Raw genomic sequence first — 18289 nt, 5'->3', positions numbered from 1 at the left:
TGTCTCAAGTATCTTCTTGAAGATAAGTCAAAGGATAATACCCTGGCCGTGGCTAAGTTTGTCTCAGAGGTAGTAAGATCTAGAAACCAACATGCTCCAGATAAAACTTAGTGACTGCCTTATAATCTTTACCCCGTATTTCTGCTGTATCTTGCTTTGAAACTTTTTCTTGTGGGTCTTTGGACCTTAATAAAGAATGTGTGTGTGTGTAATATATTGGATTACGGTAGAGATGAAATTTTTTGAAAATTCAAGAAATCCACATGGATTTCTTTAATTCCTGTTTCGACCCTTCGCCTTGACAAGAAATAAGGATTTCCCCCAATTTTGCTGAAGAAGTGAACAATTCTTGTATATTATATGCATACACAGTTTCATTCCAAATTTCCTAAATTATCCAGAACATACTTATAGCTGTGTTTATAGCTATAAAATAGGTATACAGTATAGGAATATTATTATGAAATTGTGTTAACAGACATATAGTACAACATGGCTCTTGACTCTTTTATACATATAGTTGCATATATTTGTACATATAATCCCCTCCACCCTTCCCACAAAAAAACCCCTAGCGGTGTCTGAGCAGCTTGGACATATGGGTGCTTGTTAACCAAAGGCAATCTCATGTTAGCAAAACTCAATCTTAAGTGAGGTGTAAACAGCACTTCTTTCTTCAGGAACCAGTTTAAGCATGCTTTTTATAACAAAACAAAACCATGTATTTTGGGCCTAAATGTTGTTCACTGTAGTGTAAACGTTATTTCCTCTTTGTGACATTTAGTAGCAGGTGGCCCGTTAAATTCATTCGAGAAGAGAAGATCTACTGACTTTAGTAAAGGAAGAGGGTAGCACGAGCCTTCTAAAAACAGCAAATTATGCATGTCTTGAAAAGACTGTGCTGTTAAGAATACGGAATCTCTACTGCCCTGAAAAATGGTAATAGCCACAATAGTCCATGGCAGCTGTTGCCATCAGAAAGAAAGACTAAGGCAGACAGTAGTTTTATGAGAGCAGAAAGTGGTTTGAGAGAGGTTTTGTTTCCCATGGAAATGAGTACAGTGGTACCTCAGGTTACATACGCTTCAGGTTAAAGACTCCGCTAACCCAGAAATAGTGCTTCAGGTTAAGAACTTTGCTTCAGGATGAGAACGGAAATCGGGCTTCGGTGGCGCGGTGGCAGTGGGAGGCCCCATTAACTAAAGTGGTGCTTCAGGTTAAGAACAGTTTCAGGTTAAGTACGGACCTCTGGAACGAATTCAATACTTAACCTGAGGTACCACTGTACAAACATATTTCTTGCCTCTGGTCAAATAGGTGGGGCAGGTTTTTGAGGCAGTGCGTGAACCTCTGAAATCTTGAAGCAAATAGGTAGGACCATACTGTTACCAACAAGAAAGATGACAGAATAAAAAACAAGTAACCTTTAACTCTTCCTGCGCAGCAAAAGATAAGCCAGCAGCCGCTTCCCCAGCCTGTTCCCTGCTTGGTCCTGTTGTCAACGCTCCCTTCCCATTTGCTATGTTAGCACACCTGGATTTCTGATCAGGTTGGGGAGGGTGTGGACCCCAGGACCAGGAAGAGAGCAAGCAAGAGAAGCTGATGGTTCCTTAGAAGGTATTCGTTGTTTAGCTTTGTCAACATTAGCAGCTATGCCTCATTCAGACTTTCTCCTTCTTTCAAAAAAGAAAAGAAGCAGCAGCAGTGTCCTCAAACTGAAAGGCCTTCTGTCATTGCAGGTGCCCAAGCAACGTGACCACCTGTTCTGAGCATCACCACTAGCGCTGCTGTAATAGCTGCATGGCATAGCCTTTGATGAAGCCGTGCCATGTAAATCTGCTGCACTCCGAACAACTCTGAAACAGAATATACCAAATGACTCCATGACTCTGTAGGCCGGTACTGTTATTCCTCTTCTCCCAAATTACTATTTGTGCAGTACAATTGCCACCTCTGTTTAACGAAATGTTAGAGGGCCATTTAAAAACTAGCAGGCCCACTAAAGTGGTAAGTTTGCCAGTGTTTCGTGCAAACAGCTCCCCTTGTGCCATTCAAGTAGTACAGTCCCCTATGTGAGGACTGTGCCATATCAAAAGAGATGCAAGAAGTGATGGTAGGAAGAGATCATAAGAGGTGATCGCGGCATCTTTTATTCTGGGATGGAAACCCATGACTAAGTGCAATGAAGTAATTCATTCTCTATTTCTAATCATGCTGCCATCATAAAACCCCCATCAGTTCAAGCACACAAGCAGTAGAGGAAGTCAAGCACAGCCCAAATGCTTGTCTCTGTTTCCCAGCAACTGTGTCACACGATGGAGTGGCTGATATGTGAAACAACAACAACAAAATCCTTGTTTTTAGAGGATGCTCCACAAGTTACAGGAGGCAGGCACCATCCTTTAAGAAGCATGTCTTTCTGTGTGTGTCCTGAAGAGGTGCTTTCCTTCCATGAGTTTTCAAAATGGTTATTAATTCACCATGTATTGATTTTTTAAAAAATGTGCCGTCTGATTAACATGGGGAATACAGAGGTATTGCACAGGTCCATGACTCTCATTTGTTTCACCCAGCAACCCTGTAAGCTAAGTTAAAGGGGGAAAAGTTGCAAAAGGGGAAAGTACACATGGTTCAGGTCCCATAGGGTATCCACTAATTATATATATATATATATATATATATATATATATATATATATATATATATATAAAAGATTAACGAAATATGGCAACCCTAAATGACCTGATTCAGGAATGAAGAACCTGCAGCTCTCCAGATGTTGCTGGACTGCAGCTCCTATTGTCCCTGCCAATTGGACATGCTCTCAGGATCTGATGGGAATTGGAATCCAACACCTGCAGGGCCACAGGTTCCCAGCCCTGGCCAAATTGGAGCTAGTCCAATTAAATAGATATTTGTGTCCATCTTCCTTGTCCTGAAACATATTCTTACTCTGTATTATTTGTTTGCATCAATGAGCTGTTTCCTCTTCCGAGAAAGGATGTAGGAAGCTTAAGTACAATACTAAAATAAGTTTTGTTTTGTTTGGACTTTCAGTCTGAGGTTAAGAATCTTGTCTGATGCAATGTCTGGCAGGATTCCTCTGGCTCATGTTCCCGTGATGTAATGAGTAAGAATCAGGCAGTAAAGAAGCAATAATCCATAACTGGCTGTACCACTTCAGAGCAATCATTTGAGTGTATGCCGATGATGAAATGATGTTCTGAATGTAATACACCTATTGGCTTTTATTAGTGCAGTGAGGGGGGATTCCTAAAGCAGATATTAAACATGGAATTTAGAAATGTGGTTGAGCAGAAGTAAAGTTACTGAAGAACAACTTCCCCAACGATGCTTCTTCACAATGAAAGTGCTTTCCATTCTCCACAACAGAAGCCTTTGAGCTCTTGAGTAGTTTTGCTCCTTTAGCTGTATTTGGAAATGCCACCACCATCTGACATAGGACAACTGCAGATGTCAAGTGAGCAGAGGTTTGAGTGCTTTTGCATCTTGTGTAAAGCATGCAGATTTCTTCCCCTGGAAGTGCACCTCCAGGCTTTGAATAAGACATGGGGACGTGGCGAGAGGGAGCATGAATCACACATATTCTCCCACTTCGTTTCATGTAACCAGGTGTGCTGAGTGAGCGCACCCAATAACGGTCAAGCCAGATGATTTAAAAACTCGTCCAGCCTTGTTGCACTATTTATGTTTAGCTTTAAAAGTTCACAAGCAACAGTTCAGGATTCTGATGCCAGGACAGTTTTAGAATTCTGAAATGATATTAGAAAAAGAGTGCAGCCTCTGTATTACAGGGGAAGGTAGCTGACTGGGTACATTATTTTGGTATTGTTTTGTTATGAAATAAAGAGGGTTTCTGGAGGGGAGTGGGGAGCCCCTGGAATATTGTTTGAGGTGACCTTACTGTTAGGTAGTGGGTGAACATATCAGACGACACAGCGATTCTTCAACAGCTCTAGTTTATTCACAGGCCAGAACAGAACTGAACTAAAGGGTTCAGCCAGCCTGCTCATATAGAGCTCCACTACAACACAACTGTAACAACTTTCTGTAACTATCCAATCACTGAACGTCACTTTCAATCCCTTATTTGCATATGTGGACCTGAGTGAAAACTATCTACAGTATCCCCCTGCTGGCCCAGGGTGAGAACATCAGTACATAACAGGTAGGATGAGGTTCAAAGAGAGCAAGTCGTTCATTTTAGTGCCACAGAGGTGCCATTTGGATTCCCATGCACAAGAATTCCTTGGGCTGTATCATCTGGACCAGGGGTTTTCAAACTCATTACCCCCATGAGACGTAAGACCCCATTGGAGACTGGGGGCAGAGCTTGGCATAATCAGCTGGCAATTACTGATAATCAGTTTTTATCTAACCCTCCTTGGAAATTGCTAGATTCTTTGCCACGTCACTTTCCTAGCTTTCCTCAAGCTATAAATACAAACATTAGCTCCGGAGGTTTTGTGACTGCCGCCCCACCCCCATTTTAGGCAGAATTTGCTGGCCCAGAGGGTTGAGCCTCAACATACAGAAGGCTTGTTCTTTTATATTTTCTTCTTCCCGCCCTGGTGTGCATCCCAAAGTATTTTTATCCGTTTCCTGTAATTTCTTCTCCCATTTGCCTTTCACACTCAATTTGTGCCTTTCTCGCTCTCTCTTTCTCCCCCACCCCTGTCCTGAACCCCCACCAATTTCTTTCCTCCCTGGCCCTTTTACATCTGTTTCTTCTTCCTTTAACAGCTTCCCTCTCTTATCCCCTTCCTCTTTCTTCCCACTTTGCTTGCTTGTTTCTAATAAATATCAAAATTTTATCTGTTAATATTTAGCTTCTTATTCCATTTCTAATTTCCTTCAACGCCTTCTTGGGCCCTTTCACCTCAGAGGAAGCTTCCTCCCTCCTCATCCCCAAAGCCCTTCTGTCTCCTGGCCATCTTTACCAGAAGTTGCTGGTTCTGGCATTGGTCCAGCTGAAAGGCTTATGGCGATGGCAGGCAAGGGATTAAGCAAGTGAAGAGGGACAGAGCAGGCTGTTTCACTAAGGCTTGCCAGAAAGTGGACCCACTGGTGAGCCCTGTCCCACTGTTTGACAGACATTGTTCTAGAGGAGGGTTTCCCAAACTTGGGTCTTCAACTGTTTTTGGACTACAATTCCCATCATCCCTGGCCACTACTTCTGCTAACTAGGGATGATGGGAGTTGCAGTCCAAAAAACAGCTGGAGACCCCAGTTTGGGAAACCTTGTTTGAGAGGGTGGATTTTGCACAGCCCAGAAATCAAATAATTAAAGTACCAGCATGGTGCAAATAAAACCAATCTTTTTAATAATCCAAAAATAAGTAAATCTGTCACCAGCAGTTTGCTTTTCTTTGAGCTATATACTATTTAAATATTACACTCCAATGGCCTACAACACAATGAAAAGTCTGCTCCTGGTTGCTTGCCCCATGATGTTTCCCACCCTGCGGAGATGAAAGCGATTCTGAAGAGCATCCTTAAGCAAAGTCTCAAATGAAAACTGCAGACCATATTGCTTTGTGAGCCACCGTAGGCTTTTAACAGTCCTTAGAAAAGCTCATAAACAGAAATATGACTTTTAAGAGGAAGCCTGTGGTGAGACAGAGGTCAACGAGCCTGCTTACTATAAAAGTCTGGCTCAGAGCAACAGTTCTGAACTGAAAGGGCACGTACAGACGGAGGAGTAAGGACGGCTTCAAACGATCCGGATTTCTTAAAGCTTTGTGATGAGCAAACTCTTCATCCGGCTCCCAGTGCAAGCACCAAGCTAAAGTTGCTTTTTGGAGGTAGCTAGCACAAGAAAAAGTTAGTGATCTGTAACAGACCTAGGTTTGGAATTCATCCTCAATTAGAAGTATTCTGGCAAGACTATAGATATATATTTTTTGTATATATATATTTTTTACTGGTTTGTTTTGACTTTATTCTTTAACCCTTCTCTACAGGCCTCAAGTTAAATTAATATTCAGCTTACCATGAGCTGCCAGCTGCCTCACCTGGATTTTGCCCTCATTTCAGCCTCATGACCCTGGTTCTTGACTGTCCATATGGAAGACAATTGTTTTCCATGTTAATTTACCCATGGGCATCTCGTTCATTATTCCTTATTGTATCGTATCCTCATCCAGCCCATACTGACACTCAACTTCATACTTCACATAGCAGCAGCATTGTTTTTCAGCTACATTTGTGTTACCCACAGCAAATGCATAAAATGTGAATGGTGGTCTTAAACACATGGCAGGGAGTCTGAGTGGTTGTGTCCAGCGCATGTTCACATGCACCTGCCTGTTGCATTTTATGATGCTGTTTTAGAAAATATTGATGTGACAGCAGAGAAGCCGTGACAAACATGACCGCTGTGTGAAGCAGCTGTGAGGACATGCATAGACTTTATACTGGGTATTCTGAAAGACAGGCAACTCCCATTTTGTACGTGTGACCTGCACTGTTTTCAGATCCGGCCACTTTTAGTTAACCACCATAAAGGTGCTGTTCTTTGGGGACTGGATAGTCTGGCTGCTGGTAAATTTTGCCTTTATGGTGGATGGGGTTATGTATATCTGTAGTATTTCTATGTTTTCGTTAATTCTGCATTGATTTTTATTGACTTCCTTTATTTTGATTCTGTTAGGCTGCCTTGGGTCTCTTTTTATGGGAGAAAGGCAGGGTAGAAGTCTTCTCATAAATAAATTAAATACATTTCCTTACACTGGCTGGGGTTTGTTGGCGACAGAAATCTGCTCACCAGTTGTCCCTCGGAAACCAGAATTAACAGTACGTTCATTGTTGTCTCTGGGTATTTTGATACCGGTCTTAAAAAACACTGAGGCTGCAAAACCACATTGATTGCAGTTCCATAGAAAGGTGGTATACAAATTTTAAAATGGAATGGGACAAAACCCTGTACTTGTTTACCTGGGAGTTAGTCCCACTGAACTCAGTCGAAATTGCTTCTGAATAGAAAGGTGTGGACGATTGCATTGTTAGAAGGAGAACATTGGGTGGGTGGGTGGGGGTTTGCGTATTTAGAACTAGAAAATTTTATCCACATTTTTCCAGGGTAAGAAGCAGACAGCTGGGAGTTAAAAGCAACACAGAGCACACAGTTCTGAGTCTTAAATGAGAAACATAAGCCTTCAGACTCGGTTACTTGGCAAATTACTATTTTTATGGCAATAACATATCTGAGCCAATAGTGCAGGTTGGAAGCGCAACACTCAGCCCTGTGTTTTACAAGAGAAGCTGAGAACACATTCAGCAGTCTTCTCTCCTGATTTCTCAATCTTAATTTTGTGAAAAGAGGCATCTGGGTCCTATGCGTATTTACTCGAGAGTAAGCCTCGTGGGATCAAATAATTGCAGCCTGTGTGCCTGTATGACACAAGTAATATCCCCCTCCCAAACCCTGAATTGGCAGAATAACTGAAAGTTGTGAGAAGGCCTCTAATCTCGAGTTCTATCTTCCTTTATCTGCCAAAAAAGAGAGGACATGCTGTAAACTCTGGCTGGGGTTGGGGGGGAGGCGTTTTGTTACTGTTTTCTGCGTTCAAATAACAGAAAGAAATGGCGTCTCCACAAAGCAACGCCTGCCAGTTAGCTGAGTGCTCAAGAGTAGCTGTTCCCCCTTTGGAGACTGAAGTGGCTGCTTGTTTCTCACTGTTTCACGGCAGCCATGATTGAATCCACACCTGTGACAGTCGTTTTCGGGCCTAGGGCTGGCGGACCTCGCAGTCAAACTACGTATTCTTCTGTTAAGCACACTGTTTATAAATGGAGTTAGAACTCGCCAGCAGCAGCAGCCATGGTGGGCAGAGGGCAGTCTGGATTGGGATTGTGTTGTCACGTAGGATGGGGAGAGGAGTAACCAATTTCCACTTTACTGTTTTCCAATGGAAAATGCCCCTTGCACCTGCTATTTGCACTTGAGCAAATATCACCTGAGGGTGGGGAGATTTGAGGGAGGCATGTTCTCCTTCCCTGCCCCAGATCCTTATCTGTATTAGCGCAGACACACACACACACACACACACACACACACACACACACACACACACAGGCTTTTTGCTAAGAAAAAGAAGTGGAAAATCTTAAGTGCACTTTCAAATAATGTACTTAACGTAATGTTTAGTTTAGCTCTGAGATGGAGTTTGGGGGTAGGGGTTAGGCTTGGAGTTTCAAGTGCAGGAAGCAGATGATAGTTACAATCAAGGTCAAAAAGGGAGGCTGTCAGTCATTGTCCCAGGCCTGGTGAATCCAGAGATTTCATGTTATTTGATGATTACAGTGGCACCACCGCTGCACAATTTCTGTTCTCATCCTGAAGCAAAGTTCTTAACCCGAGGTAATATTTCTGGGTTAGCGGAGTCTGTAACCTGAAGCGTATGTAACCTGAAGCATATGTAACCCGAGGTACCACTGTAATTGGAGTCCCACCCCCCTCCAGCCACTGCTATGTTGTAGGACATTGCCTTACTCTTATTCATATGCCACTTCAGAGATACTACTTTATAACTGCTGCAGACGATACCACTTTATAACTCAAGCAGTATAACCTCCAGAACATATTTTTTTGTCATCTTTAAACCTACTAAACATATGGTATCCATAAGCATAGCACATCTGGCCTGAGCATGCCCTCCACTTTCTGGGACGAAATATACTGCTTCCCGAGACTTTTATGTATAAATATTGGTTTAAAATGTAAAAAGTAAAGAATAAAGAATCTATTTATTGCTTGGGTTCCTGGTTAGAAGTGCATGGGTTTCAATTATAGTCATGTGGTTCTGTACCAAAACCCAAAGGCAGGCCAAATGTATTCTGGAAAGGGGGAGGGGTTCATTAGTAAGAAGCAACCCGTGCCAAAGTTTCGTGAAAAAGCAGGATGAAGGTTCATGGACCCCTGGAGGAAACTTGGATTATGTGCATGTTAACGAAAGGGTTCTAATAATCTGTTTGCAGTTGGATTACTGTCACACACAACGTCATTTACAACAGTCAGTACGTACCCTGAGGCTGGAGGCAGGCAATAGTTTTAAGAGAGCTGGAAGTGTTTTGTGATGCGTTGGTTCCTGTGGTCTCCACACGCATTTCTCTTGCCAGGCCGTGATCACCTCCGGTCAAGCAGCTTCTGCACAGGGACAAAAAGAGGGTGAGAATACATGGTGTTGGCACCATCTCTTCCGCTCTCAGGGTGGGTGGGTGGGATTGTGTTTCTCCAGCCTGAGACACCTGTTCTGGGATCCAAATATTTACAGAATGGCTCTGCCCCTCACTCCGAAACACTGAAATATTGTGAAACCTTTGTGTAAGCAACAAAGGGGCCGTTTCGCTTCACTACCGATAAGGACAGATCGGTCATTTAAGGCCTTTGGCAGGCAGATTTTGGCAGCTAGATAAACTATCCCATGGCAATAGGCTCAGTTGTTAGGTGGTTCTTGTTTATGATAGATTGATGGACAGTTGGAAAGCAGCGACCGTTCCTACTGGCTGCCTTTTAGCTGGGTTTGAAAACAAAAATCTTATTGGGATTCTGTTGAATTTTTATCTTACTGGTGATATATAGGCCACATTATTAGAGTTTATGCCTAGCTTTAAATATATTTAATTTCCTACACATACGCAAGCTCCTGCCAGGAATAATCTGTAGGTGGTTTCATTTGCGCAACTGTTAAAAGAAATGGCAGCATTTGATTATGACATTTTTTTCCAGCTGCCCCAAATATCCTGTCCCAGAGCAAAACCGGTCAGTAAATTACACAAGCTCACAGCTTGTTATTAGAGAAACATGATCTTCACAGACTTGGCTGGGTTTCAGGCCTAATGAGCACAGCAGCAGATAGGTCCGACTCTGTGAAATCAGTTGCTGAATCTAAAAGCCCCTGCCTCCCCTTGTAAGTCCTCCCCTCTCCAGGGCTTATCCAAGCAACTGGAGACGATGCCTGCGTGCCTGTCTTTCCCCCGCCCATTTCAGCCCTCTCCTGGTTCTGGGAAGGGAGAGACACCTGTTGCTCTTCACTAGCCTGACTCATCTCTGCCTCTTGGCCTCCCTCCTCCCACCCTCCTACTTCAGCTCCTACCTCTGACTCCTGACTTTTTCTGCCACAGACTCTCCCAACTCACTGAGCCCTGTTACCCCTTCAGCTTCTGCCACCTCCTCTTCCCTGTCTTCTCCCTCTGACCTCTCACTGTTGTCCCACCCCCAATCCCTGGGCTCTGAGCCTTCTTCCCTTGGTGGTTCCCTGCATCCAGCCATCCATTCCTCTGCATCCAGCCATCCATGGCATATCCCTACTGAGCTAACACCTGGATTTGCGAGCAAATGCTGGAATTCTGAAGCCATAGCTGCTTGCACCAAGTTAGTGTGCACATCAGAGCATTGGCACGCTTAACCAGTGCTTGCCCACAACAAGGGTCGGTTTTTATGACCTCTTTGCTACCAGAGAGTTACTGTTTATTTATTTAAGACTGGCCCTCCTCACTTAGCAGGGTATTCTAGAGGATGGATCGTACTGGGCTGGTGTTTCCAATTCCACAGTGGAGGAAGAAGTACAAAGATATTCAGCACTTTCCCCGAATAGGCAGAGGGTGGGCCCAGTGCCGTGTGTTTCATTCAGCCCCTTATTAAGGAGTCGGAGGTGGTTCCTGCCCTCAGTGGGATTCCCTTTCCAGGTTCGAGGCCCCCACCTCCCCTTCTGCAGATCAGAGAGAAGCCTCTGGGCTTCTGCAAATAAACAGTTGGTGGGACCAGCGAGTTCTGCTTGCGCAGAGTATAGACAGTTGCCTTTTAGAGCTTGGAGCGCAAGAGTCTGAAAAGCCAGGAGGGCCTGGTGCCAGAGGGGAAGTGCAGCAAGGGGTCTTTGGGGAAGATTTATTTTTGGGAACGGAGAAATGTTAAGGGGGCAGAGGTTGATGGATGCTCTCAGCAGCTGAGGATGGAGCTTGCAAGGAAGAGGAGGCCCCCTGCTTTCTTTTTATTGCTCTCTCTGCTGAGCTGGAGCCTTGTTCACGCAGCAAAACAGAGCAGCCTTCAAGCCCTTGATGTAGAAGCAGGGTTTCCATATGCCGAGAGCCCCAGATGTTTCCTTGATGGTTTGAGGCAGAACACGGGGGAGATACCAGAGTGCCGTACATTTCCCAGGCCTGTGCGGCGAGATGCAAAGTGTCCACTTTAATTAATGGGAGTGCCATCTCTCACACTGATTTATCTTAGTAGGGGTCGGCAACCTGCGGCCCATGGGCCAAAAGCAGCCCACGGGGGTCGTTTAAAGGGCCCACGAGCCGACCGCTTGGCGAGTCCCCGCGCGCTGCACTAAACTGGTGCAGCGCGGAGTGGTGACTCACTTTCGTGGTGACTCGCAATCGCGTCTGCGCAGATGTGATCCAGCCCATAGAACAATCTCCACAGAAATGAACTGGCCCAGGTGAGGTAAACCTTGCCGACCCCTGGTTTTAGGGTGGGGCTGCATGATATGGGGGAAACACAGTTCCCAAATGTCTTTCTCTCCCACTCCCCAAAAAACCTTCCCCTAGAGAATTGTTTTTTTCTCACAGTAATGGTCTAAAACGGAAAGTTAACCCTTTCTGGACAACTGCAAGGACAACTGATGGGCATAGGGATAGGCAGGAAGGGTAGGTTTCGCAGCCATCCTTCCCTGTCAGTCCTTCTGCCCATACATTTTTTCTCTCGGCAGATGCATAGAACACACAGTATCCAAGATAAGAGTCTAGTTCCACTGTTAGCTGAGTACAGTGGTACCTCGGGCTAAGTACTTAATTTGTTCCGGAGGTCCGTTCTTAACCTGAAACTGTTCTTAACCTGAAGCACCACTTTAGCTAATGGGGACTCCTGCTGCCGCCGCGCCGCCACCGAGCGATTTCTGTTCTCATCCTGAAGCAAAGTTCTTAACCCGAGGTACTATTTCTGGGTTAGCGGAGTCTGTAACCTGAAGCATATGTAACCCAAGGTACCACTGTACTGCGCGTGGCTATTGCATTGGGTAGTATCTGCAATACCTTCAGCAATGTATGCAAACTCTCCCTCTCCAGCACGTTCTTTATTTCCCTTTGCTGCTTTTAAAAGTTTGCCTTAAAGGCGTGAAATGAACTGGGTGAAAATCTGCTTTGCCCATTTGGTCTGGTTTCACTACTCCATTAACTTCAATATAATTTTATTTAGTTACATTAAGAAATAATGCAGAATATTTACCGGTATACTTCGCTACAAGGATAATCTAAAAATGTGTATGGAGAATCTTATGTGTATAAAGTTTCTTTCTTTCTTTCTTTCTTTTCTGCACCTGAGCTGTTTCAAAACTCCCATTGGCAGAGATGCCATTATTAAAAAGGAGGTTCGTAGAATCTATGACATAGGTGACTATTTCCTTCCTGCCCCTGTTATCTGGGGGAGAAACTTTGTTCTTCGCTAAGAGTGAGCACCCACACCATGAGAAATGCTTCTGAAATAGAGCCTTAACCTAGCTCCCTTCCCTGCTGCATTCCACTGACAAGAAAATACATTTTTGTGAAAGGTTTTTGGGGTTTTTTAAGCTTTTGCTGGTGGTTGATGGATGATGCTATCTGGAGGCTAGTTTTATACAAGAAATTAGCTGTCAGGCTTGCTGCTTTCTCCTTTTTTACTGTTGTTTATTATGTGACGGTTGAACTTGCTTTTATTGGATTTTTTTTTAATCGTATTTCATTGTCACCCAGTGCTTTATGCTTTTGTAATTAGAATATCTCTCTTTGGGTGCCTAGGGGCCATGAATGCAGGTAGCCGATATGATGAATAAATAATCAATTTCTGTTGAGCAACAGGTGGGACTTTCACTTTCACTGCTGCTGTCACTCTAGCCCTTTCCCAGCACTGAAAGCTCCAGGGCGAGGGCCAGCCTTGCTTCCTAGGAAAATATTTAGGATTAATTGCCTAGGAACCTGATCTATACCTTTCCTCGTGCTTTTAAACTATGCACCTTTGTCTTACTGCTTGGAGAAAGATGGCTGGCACACATTAAGATTAACTTAACAATGCAAACTGCTACATAGCACCCAAGCATTAAATAGCTCAGACATGGTGAGAAGGTGGAGGGGTGAAATGTTCGGGGGGGAATAATGAGACCGGTAGTCCTCAAAAAGGCAGTAGAGGCAGAGGGGCCAAGCTACACAATCAACAGAACCTGGTTGCAGCTTTTAAGGTCATATGTTGGAATGCTCCCCTATGCCCTCCTGCCCACCCTCCAAAAGCACCCTGCTAAGGAAGGAAGGAAGGAAGGAAGGGTGGGTGTCGGGAGAAAAGTCAGGGTAGGCTAGAAGTTCTCTTCTTGATATGCAATATTTTTAAATGCATACATATAATACACACAGAGAAAGAGAGGGAAGGAGAAAGAGTGTTCAGATATGCAGTCCCCCCATTTACAGTTTGCAATGGTGCCAGCCAGAACTGGATCACGTTGCTTGGCACAGAATCTCGGGAAGGAAAGCTCAGACAACTGTGGGTGCTTCCAGATGGCTTTTTAATATGCAATCTGGTCACTGAGAATATTGCAAATGGATAGTTGGCAATAGGCTTTTTTTTTTTTTAACTGATTGGAGCTGTCCTGGAAAACATATATGAAGATTGAATTGTGGGTGGGGAGGGGAAAATACGTCATGCGGATCCTGCAAAAAACCAACAACCCCTACTTGCCGATCCCATAATAAACACCCCATGTGGAAGCACCTGCTTCTTTCTCTGCTGATTACTTGAGGTAAAGGGAAGTTTCACAAATCCTGTGCACACTCTTCATCATTAAGTGCCACCTTGGAGGAACTCTGGGTCTTTCCTTGGGTTGTGTCAAGGGATGGAGGAGCCATGCTAGGATGCTGTCCTACCACCCTAGTTGGAATCATGAGACGGAAATTGGCAGCATCCCAAATTTAAGCCAGGAAAGGCGCAAGGGGCAGGATGAATGTAGGTGTGAGCCAGGAGCTTTAGGGGGAGGTGAGAGGCCAGGTGACACAGCCACCAGGGAGAGATGTCCCCCACTGACATGGGAGGGTGGTGCGTACCTCCAGGAGGCAATAGCACAGCCCCAACCTTCTTGCGGCTACCCTGTTTCCCCCTGAAGGTGGGCAGGGACCTTGGTGACTCACGTCCTTTGGAAGCAATCCTGCACTGGATGAATCTCCTCTGTCGGCAGAGCCAAGAACAGCGGTCTAATGCCCATTAAGTCCAGATAGAACCAATTTGAAAGTGCGTGAATTTTGCATGCAGTTCAGACGTGCTCCTAAGCATGCAGTATACTTATTGACATGTGCAATTTCTCTCACATTCTCTCTCTCTGCAGGGCATCCTAATGCTAGGCGATGCTTTCCAGATAGCTGAAGAACAATGGGGAAGTTTGAAGAAGGTCCCTTTACCCCCTTCTCCTCAAAGGGGAAAGGCCTTTCTTTGGCAAGTCATTGAACGCAACACTCTCTCTCTCCATGGATAAAGGGCACACGTTACCTCAAGACTTCTGGGAGCTGCTGCATTGCCTGAGGATGAGGAGCAAATACGCCATCCTCCTGGTCTTTGTGGTAGCCCTTGTCATTATTGAGAAGGAGAACAACATCATCTCAAGGTAGGAGGGGGAAAGGAGAGCTGTGCTGGAAGAGAGGCTTTCTCTGTACCCTAGCGTAGCCTTCAGGCTGCAGCTATATCTTACCACCTTTGCAGGTCCCAACTTGCTACCACCATCTCTCCGGCCTTTTGGAACAAGGTAAATATTTCTTGCCTCCCAGTGTGAATTAAGCTACCTCTTTACCCAGGAATGCAGGCAGGTTGCTCTTTTAAACATCATGCCCCACACAGGGACGGGTGGCAGCAATGGATGGATGGAATTGGTTTCATACAAATTGATTTGATTTGATATATATATATAAAAAAAGAAGAGCCTTCTAGCAGAATCCGCCTAGAAAGGGGCAAGAGGGAATTTTGCGAAGCGCACCTTTTCTCCCTCTTGCTTGACAAGCTGCTGCTGCAAAAGTTCACTTTTCTGAACAGCTTTTAAAGGTACAGATAGGATCCCAGTCCTCACAGAAACATAGAAAACTGCCTTATACTGAGTGAGGCCACTGGGCTCACCCAGATTAGCGTTGTCTGCACGGACTGGTAGAGTTTCACACAGGGCTCTCTCCAACCCTACCTGGAACCTGGGGCCATCTAAATGCAATGCAAAGCAAAGTTATGGCACTCCCCGCCCCCTGGGTCATCCTACTTGTGTCGAAAGCTGTCTCAGACAGTGGTCATTACACTTTCCATAGACCACTAATAATTGACACTTCCGAGTGCTTATACAAGCATGGTAGTTAACTACCGTGGTACATAGACAAGCATTTCTATTCTCAATCACTCCCTTTTGCTACCGGGGAACCTATAACAGAAGATCACTATTGCCCGGGCTGGCTTTATGGCAAGTTACAATGGCAGGGCAACAGCCTCTGGTGGCAAATTGTGAATGGCTGGCTGGTTGTGCTGCCACTTGTCCATGCCACTTGTGTTGACTTTGCCGAAGAGATACATACACACAGACTATGCTTTTGAACTAACTGAGGCACCGATTTGCAAATGGTGTTCTGGGGGATATAGGGATTCCTTAGAAGGTTTATCAGGGGTTCAGTCAGAATATTAGAATTAGCAGGTAAGCATCCTGCTATGAAACTTTTCTTCACCCCGGGCAAGCAAGCCCAAGATATTTTGGTGCCTAATGTCGTCTTTACCCCAGGCCTTTGGCAAGTAGGTGAGAACCAGTGGCTATACTTGATTTATTAAGGCCTGGAATAACCTTTGAAACATTGCATGTTTAATATTGCTGCTGCTATTCGTTAGGGTGACTTTTGTTCTCTTTCTTCACAGGGTGTCCGACAAACTAAAGCAGTCTCCGCAGTCCTTGATGGAAGCCAACAGCACGGACTCCGGCTCGGTGCTGCCAGAGAATGACTCCCTGCTGTCCTTAAGCGAGCTGGATGCGGCTTTCTCCCAGCTCAGGAACCGCCTTCAGAATGTCACTTTGCAGCTCGGGGGGACTTTGCCAGCGCCTGTTCAGGGAACCCGGAGACACATTCTTCTCATGGCCACCACCCGCACCGGCTCCTCCTTCGTGGGGGAATTCTTCAACCAACAGGGCAACATCTTCTACCTCTTCGAGCCGCTGTGGCACATTGAAAGGACCGTGTCCTTCGAGACCGGAGGCGCCAACGCCGTGGGCTCAGCCCTTGTCTACCGGGACGTCTTGAAGCAGCTCTTCCTCTGCGACCTCTACATCTTGGAGAACTTCATCATCCCGTTCCCGGAGGACCACCTGACCCAGTTCCTGTTCCGGCGTGGCTCCAGCCGCTCCCTGTGCGAGGAGCCCGTCTGCACGCCGTTCGTCAAGAAGGTCTTTGAGAAGTACCGCTGCAAGAACCGCCGCTGCGGCCCCCTCAACGTGACCCTGGCTACGGAGGCCTGCCGCCGGAAGGAGCACATGGCGCTGAAGGTGGTGCGGATCCGGCAGCTGGAGTACTTGCGCCCACTCGTTGAGGACCCTCGCTTGGACATGAGGATCATTCAGCTGGTGAGGGACCCCCGGGCGGTGCTGGCTTCCCGCATGGTCGCTTTCTCCGGGAAGTACGAGACGTGGAAGAAGTGGGCCACGGAAGGCGCGGCGACCCTCAACGAGGACGAGGTGCAGCGGCTGCGGGGGAATTGCGAGAGCATCCGGCTCTCGGCGGAGCTCGGCTTGAGGCAGCCAGCCTGGCTCCGCGGCCGCTACATGCTGGTTCGCTACGAGGACATTGCCAGGTCGCCCCTCCAGAAGGCCAAGGAGATGTACCGATTCTCGGGCGTCGCCATCACCCCGCAGGTAGAGGAGTGGATCCGCAAGAACACCCAGGCACCTCACAACAGCAATGACATCTACTCTACCCAGAAAAACTCCTCCGAGCAGTTCGAGAAGTGGCGCTTCAGCATCCCTTTCAAGCTCGCCCAGGTGGTGCAGAACGTCTGCAGCCCGGCCATGAAACTCTTCGGCTACAAGCTGGCCGGCAGCCCCGAGGCCCTTACGAACAGATCGGTCAGCTTGCTGGAGGAGAGGAGGACCTTTTGGGTCACGTAAAGGCACCACTTTGCCGGTAGCTTTCTTGTCAGATTGGAAAAGCTGGAGCGCAAGAATTGTTGGGGGGGGGGAGCAGCGTGTAGCGCAAAGGGTGGAGAGGGGGGACACATTCGGCTAGCCTGCTTTGTGCTTCTGCTTACCTTGCGCTCGCCGTCCTCGCACCGAGGTGCTTTCTGCTTTTTCTGGGAGCAGGCGTCACCTGCCTTTCAACTCCCAGGCCCCTAGATGGATTTGTGAGGTGCCTGAGCTCAGCACGAAGGAGAGTTCAGAAGCTGGCACAGGCTGGAGCGTGAAGCGCTGGGTTCTGCTTTCCCTACCTCATGTTCACTTCCTCCTCAGCCGAAGAGGGCCTTTCTCTTAATGCCTGGGGCATTTGTTCACTAAACACCCAAAGAGAGAAAATATTCTACTTTTGAAAGTTATTAAAAAGGAAGAAGAAAAAGAAAAGAAATTGCTTTCACATCCTGCTGGGAAGATGTAAGAAAAGCAGAGTTGTTGCACTGGTAATTGCCTCAGGCAGCCTTAATTTTAGGGCTGATATTTGCGAGAGGGTGTGAAAGAGAGGAAAGAAACTTGTTCATCCTTTTGACAAGAGGGTGTTTTGAACGTTTCCTACTTGAGACCCTCAGATAAATTAATGCCTTGTTTAAACTTGAGGAGATGCGTTTGGATCACACCAGTCACCAGGGGAGGTGTGGGGGGGGGGACTGGCTCTCCCAACAGTAATGAGAGGATTTTGGCCTACACCACGGACAGTTTCGTGTGCTTGCTGCCTTTTGTCTTGCTTTGCACCTAAGCCCTTGGAAGAGAGACAGAAAGCAGGCTATGAAAACAACATTCGACGGGAGAAGAGAGGAAGAATGGAATAGCATTCAGCCTGTGTCCCTGAGGATCAGGCTTCCTCAGTGCCATCAGCTGTTTTGGTCTCCAATAGTCTATTTTTGAAAACAAACACCTGCTGTCTGGTTTTCTCACTTGTCACTGAATCAATTGTTACTGAATCTCACCCAGCCGACTGGAGGCGGCTAGAAACAATAGCTGCTTTCTTGTGAGGTGACAGAAGGCTGTGGCTTTAACTGTGTTTCCCACCCTGATTGCTCCTCCTTACCTCCAATAATTGTTTCTGTGTCCTTTTC

The 18289-nt window shown here is 46.0% G+C and overlaps 1 protein-coding gene and 1 long non-coding RNA gene across 6 annotated transcripts in view; one reads left to right on the top strand and one right to left on the bottom strand.

The window, feature by feature from the left end:
• Positions 1-17171, top strand: part of CHST3 (carbohydrate sulfotransferase 3) — a 39932-nt gene extending 22761 nt beyond the window's left edge. The window contains exons 1-4 of one of the 4 annotated variants that reach the window (XM_053388491.1): positions 3810-3931; positions 4190-4323; positions 14364-14639; positions 15914-17171. In XM_053388491.1, coding sequence (XP_053244466.1) covers positions 14503-14639; positions 15914-17153 — 1377 coding nt within the window. In that variant the 5' untranslated portion in view covers positions 3810-3931; positions 4190-4323; positions 14364-14502 and the 3' untranslated portion in view covers positions 17154-17171. Of the gene's footprint in view, positions 1-3809; positions 3932-4120; positions 4324-14363; positions 14778-15913 lie in introns of those variants that run through there. The other 3 variants (XM_053388490.1, XM_053388489.1, XM_053388492.1) reach the window with 3 other exon arrangements.
• Positions 1-18289, bottom strand: part of LOC128413937 (uncharacterized) — a 65713-nt gene that overhangs the window by 17752 nt on the left and 29672 nt on the right. Inside the window, exons 2-3 of one of the 2 annotated variants that reach the window (XR_008330549.1) lie at positions 9048-9169; positions 4969-7512 (exon numbers count right to left, since the gene is read on the bottom strand). This is a non-coding gene — a long non-coding RNA (uncharacterized LOC128413937). Of the gene's footprint in view, positions 1-4968; positions 7513-9047; positions 9170-18289 lie in introns of those variants that run through there. The other variant, XR_008330550.1, reaches the window with a different exon arrangement.

This window comes from Podarcis raffonei, chromosome 5, assembly GCF_027172205.1.
Source record: "Podarcis raffonei isolate rPodRaf1 chromosome 5, rPodRaf1.pri, whole genome shotgun sequence".
NCBI classification, from domain to species: domain Eukaryota; kingdom Metazoa; phylum Chordata; class Lepidosauria; order Squamata; family Lacertidae; genus Podarcis; species Podarcis raffonei.
Note: the sequence above shows the minus strand (reverse complement) of the source record. Positions and strands in the feature narration are given on the sequence as shown.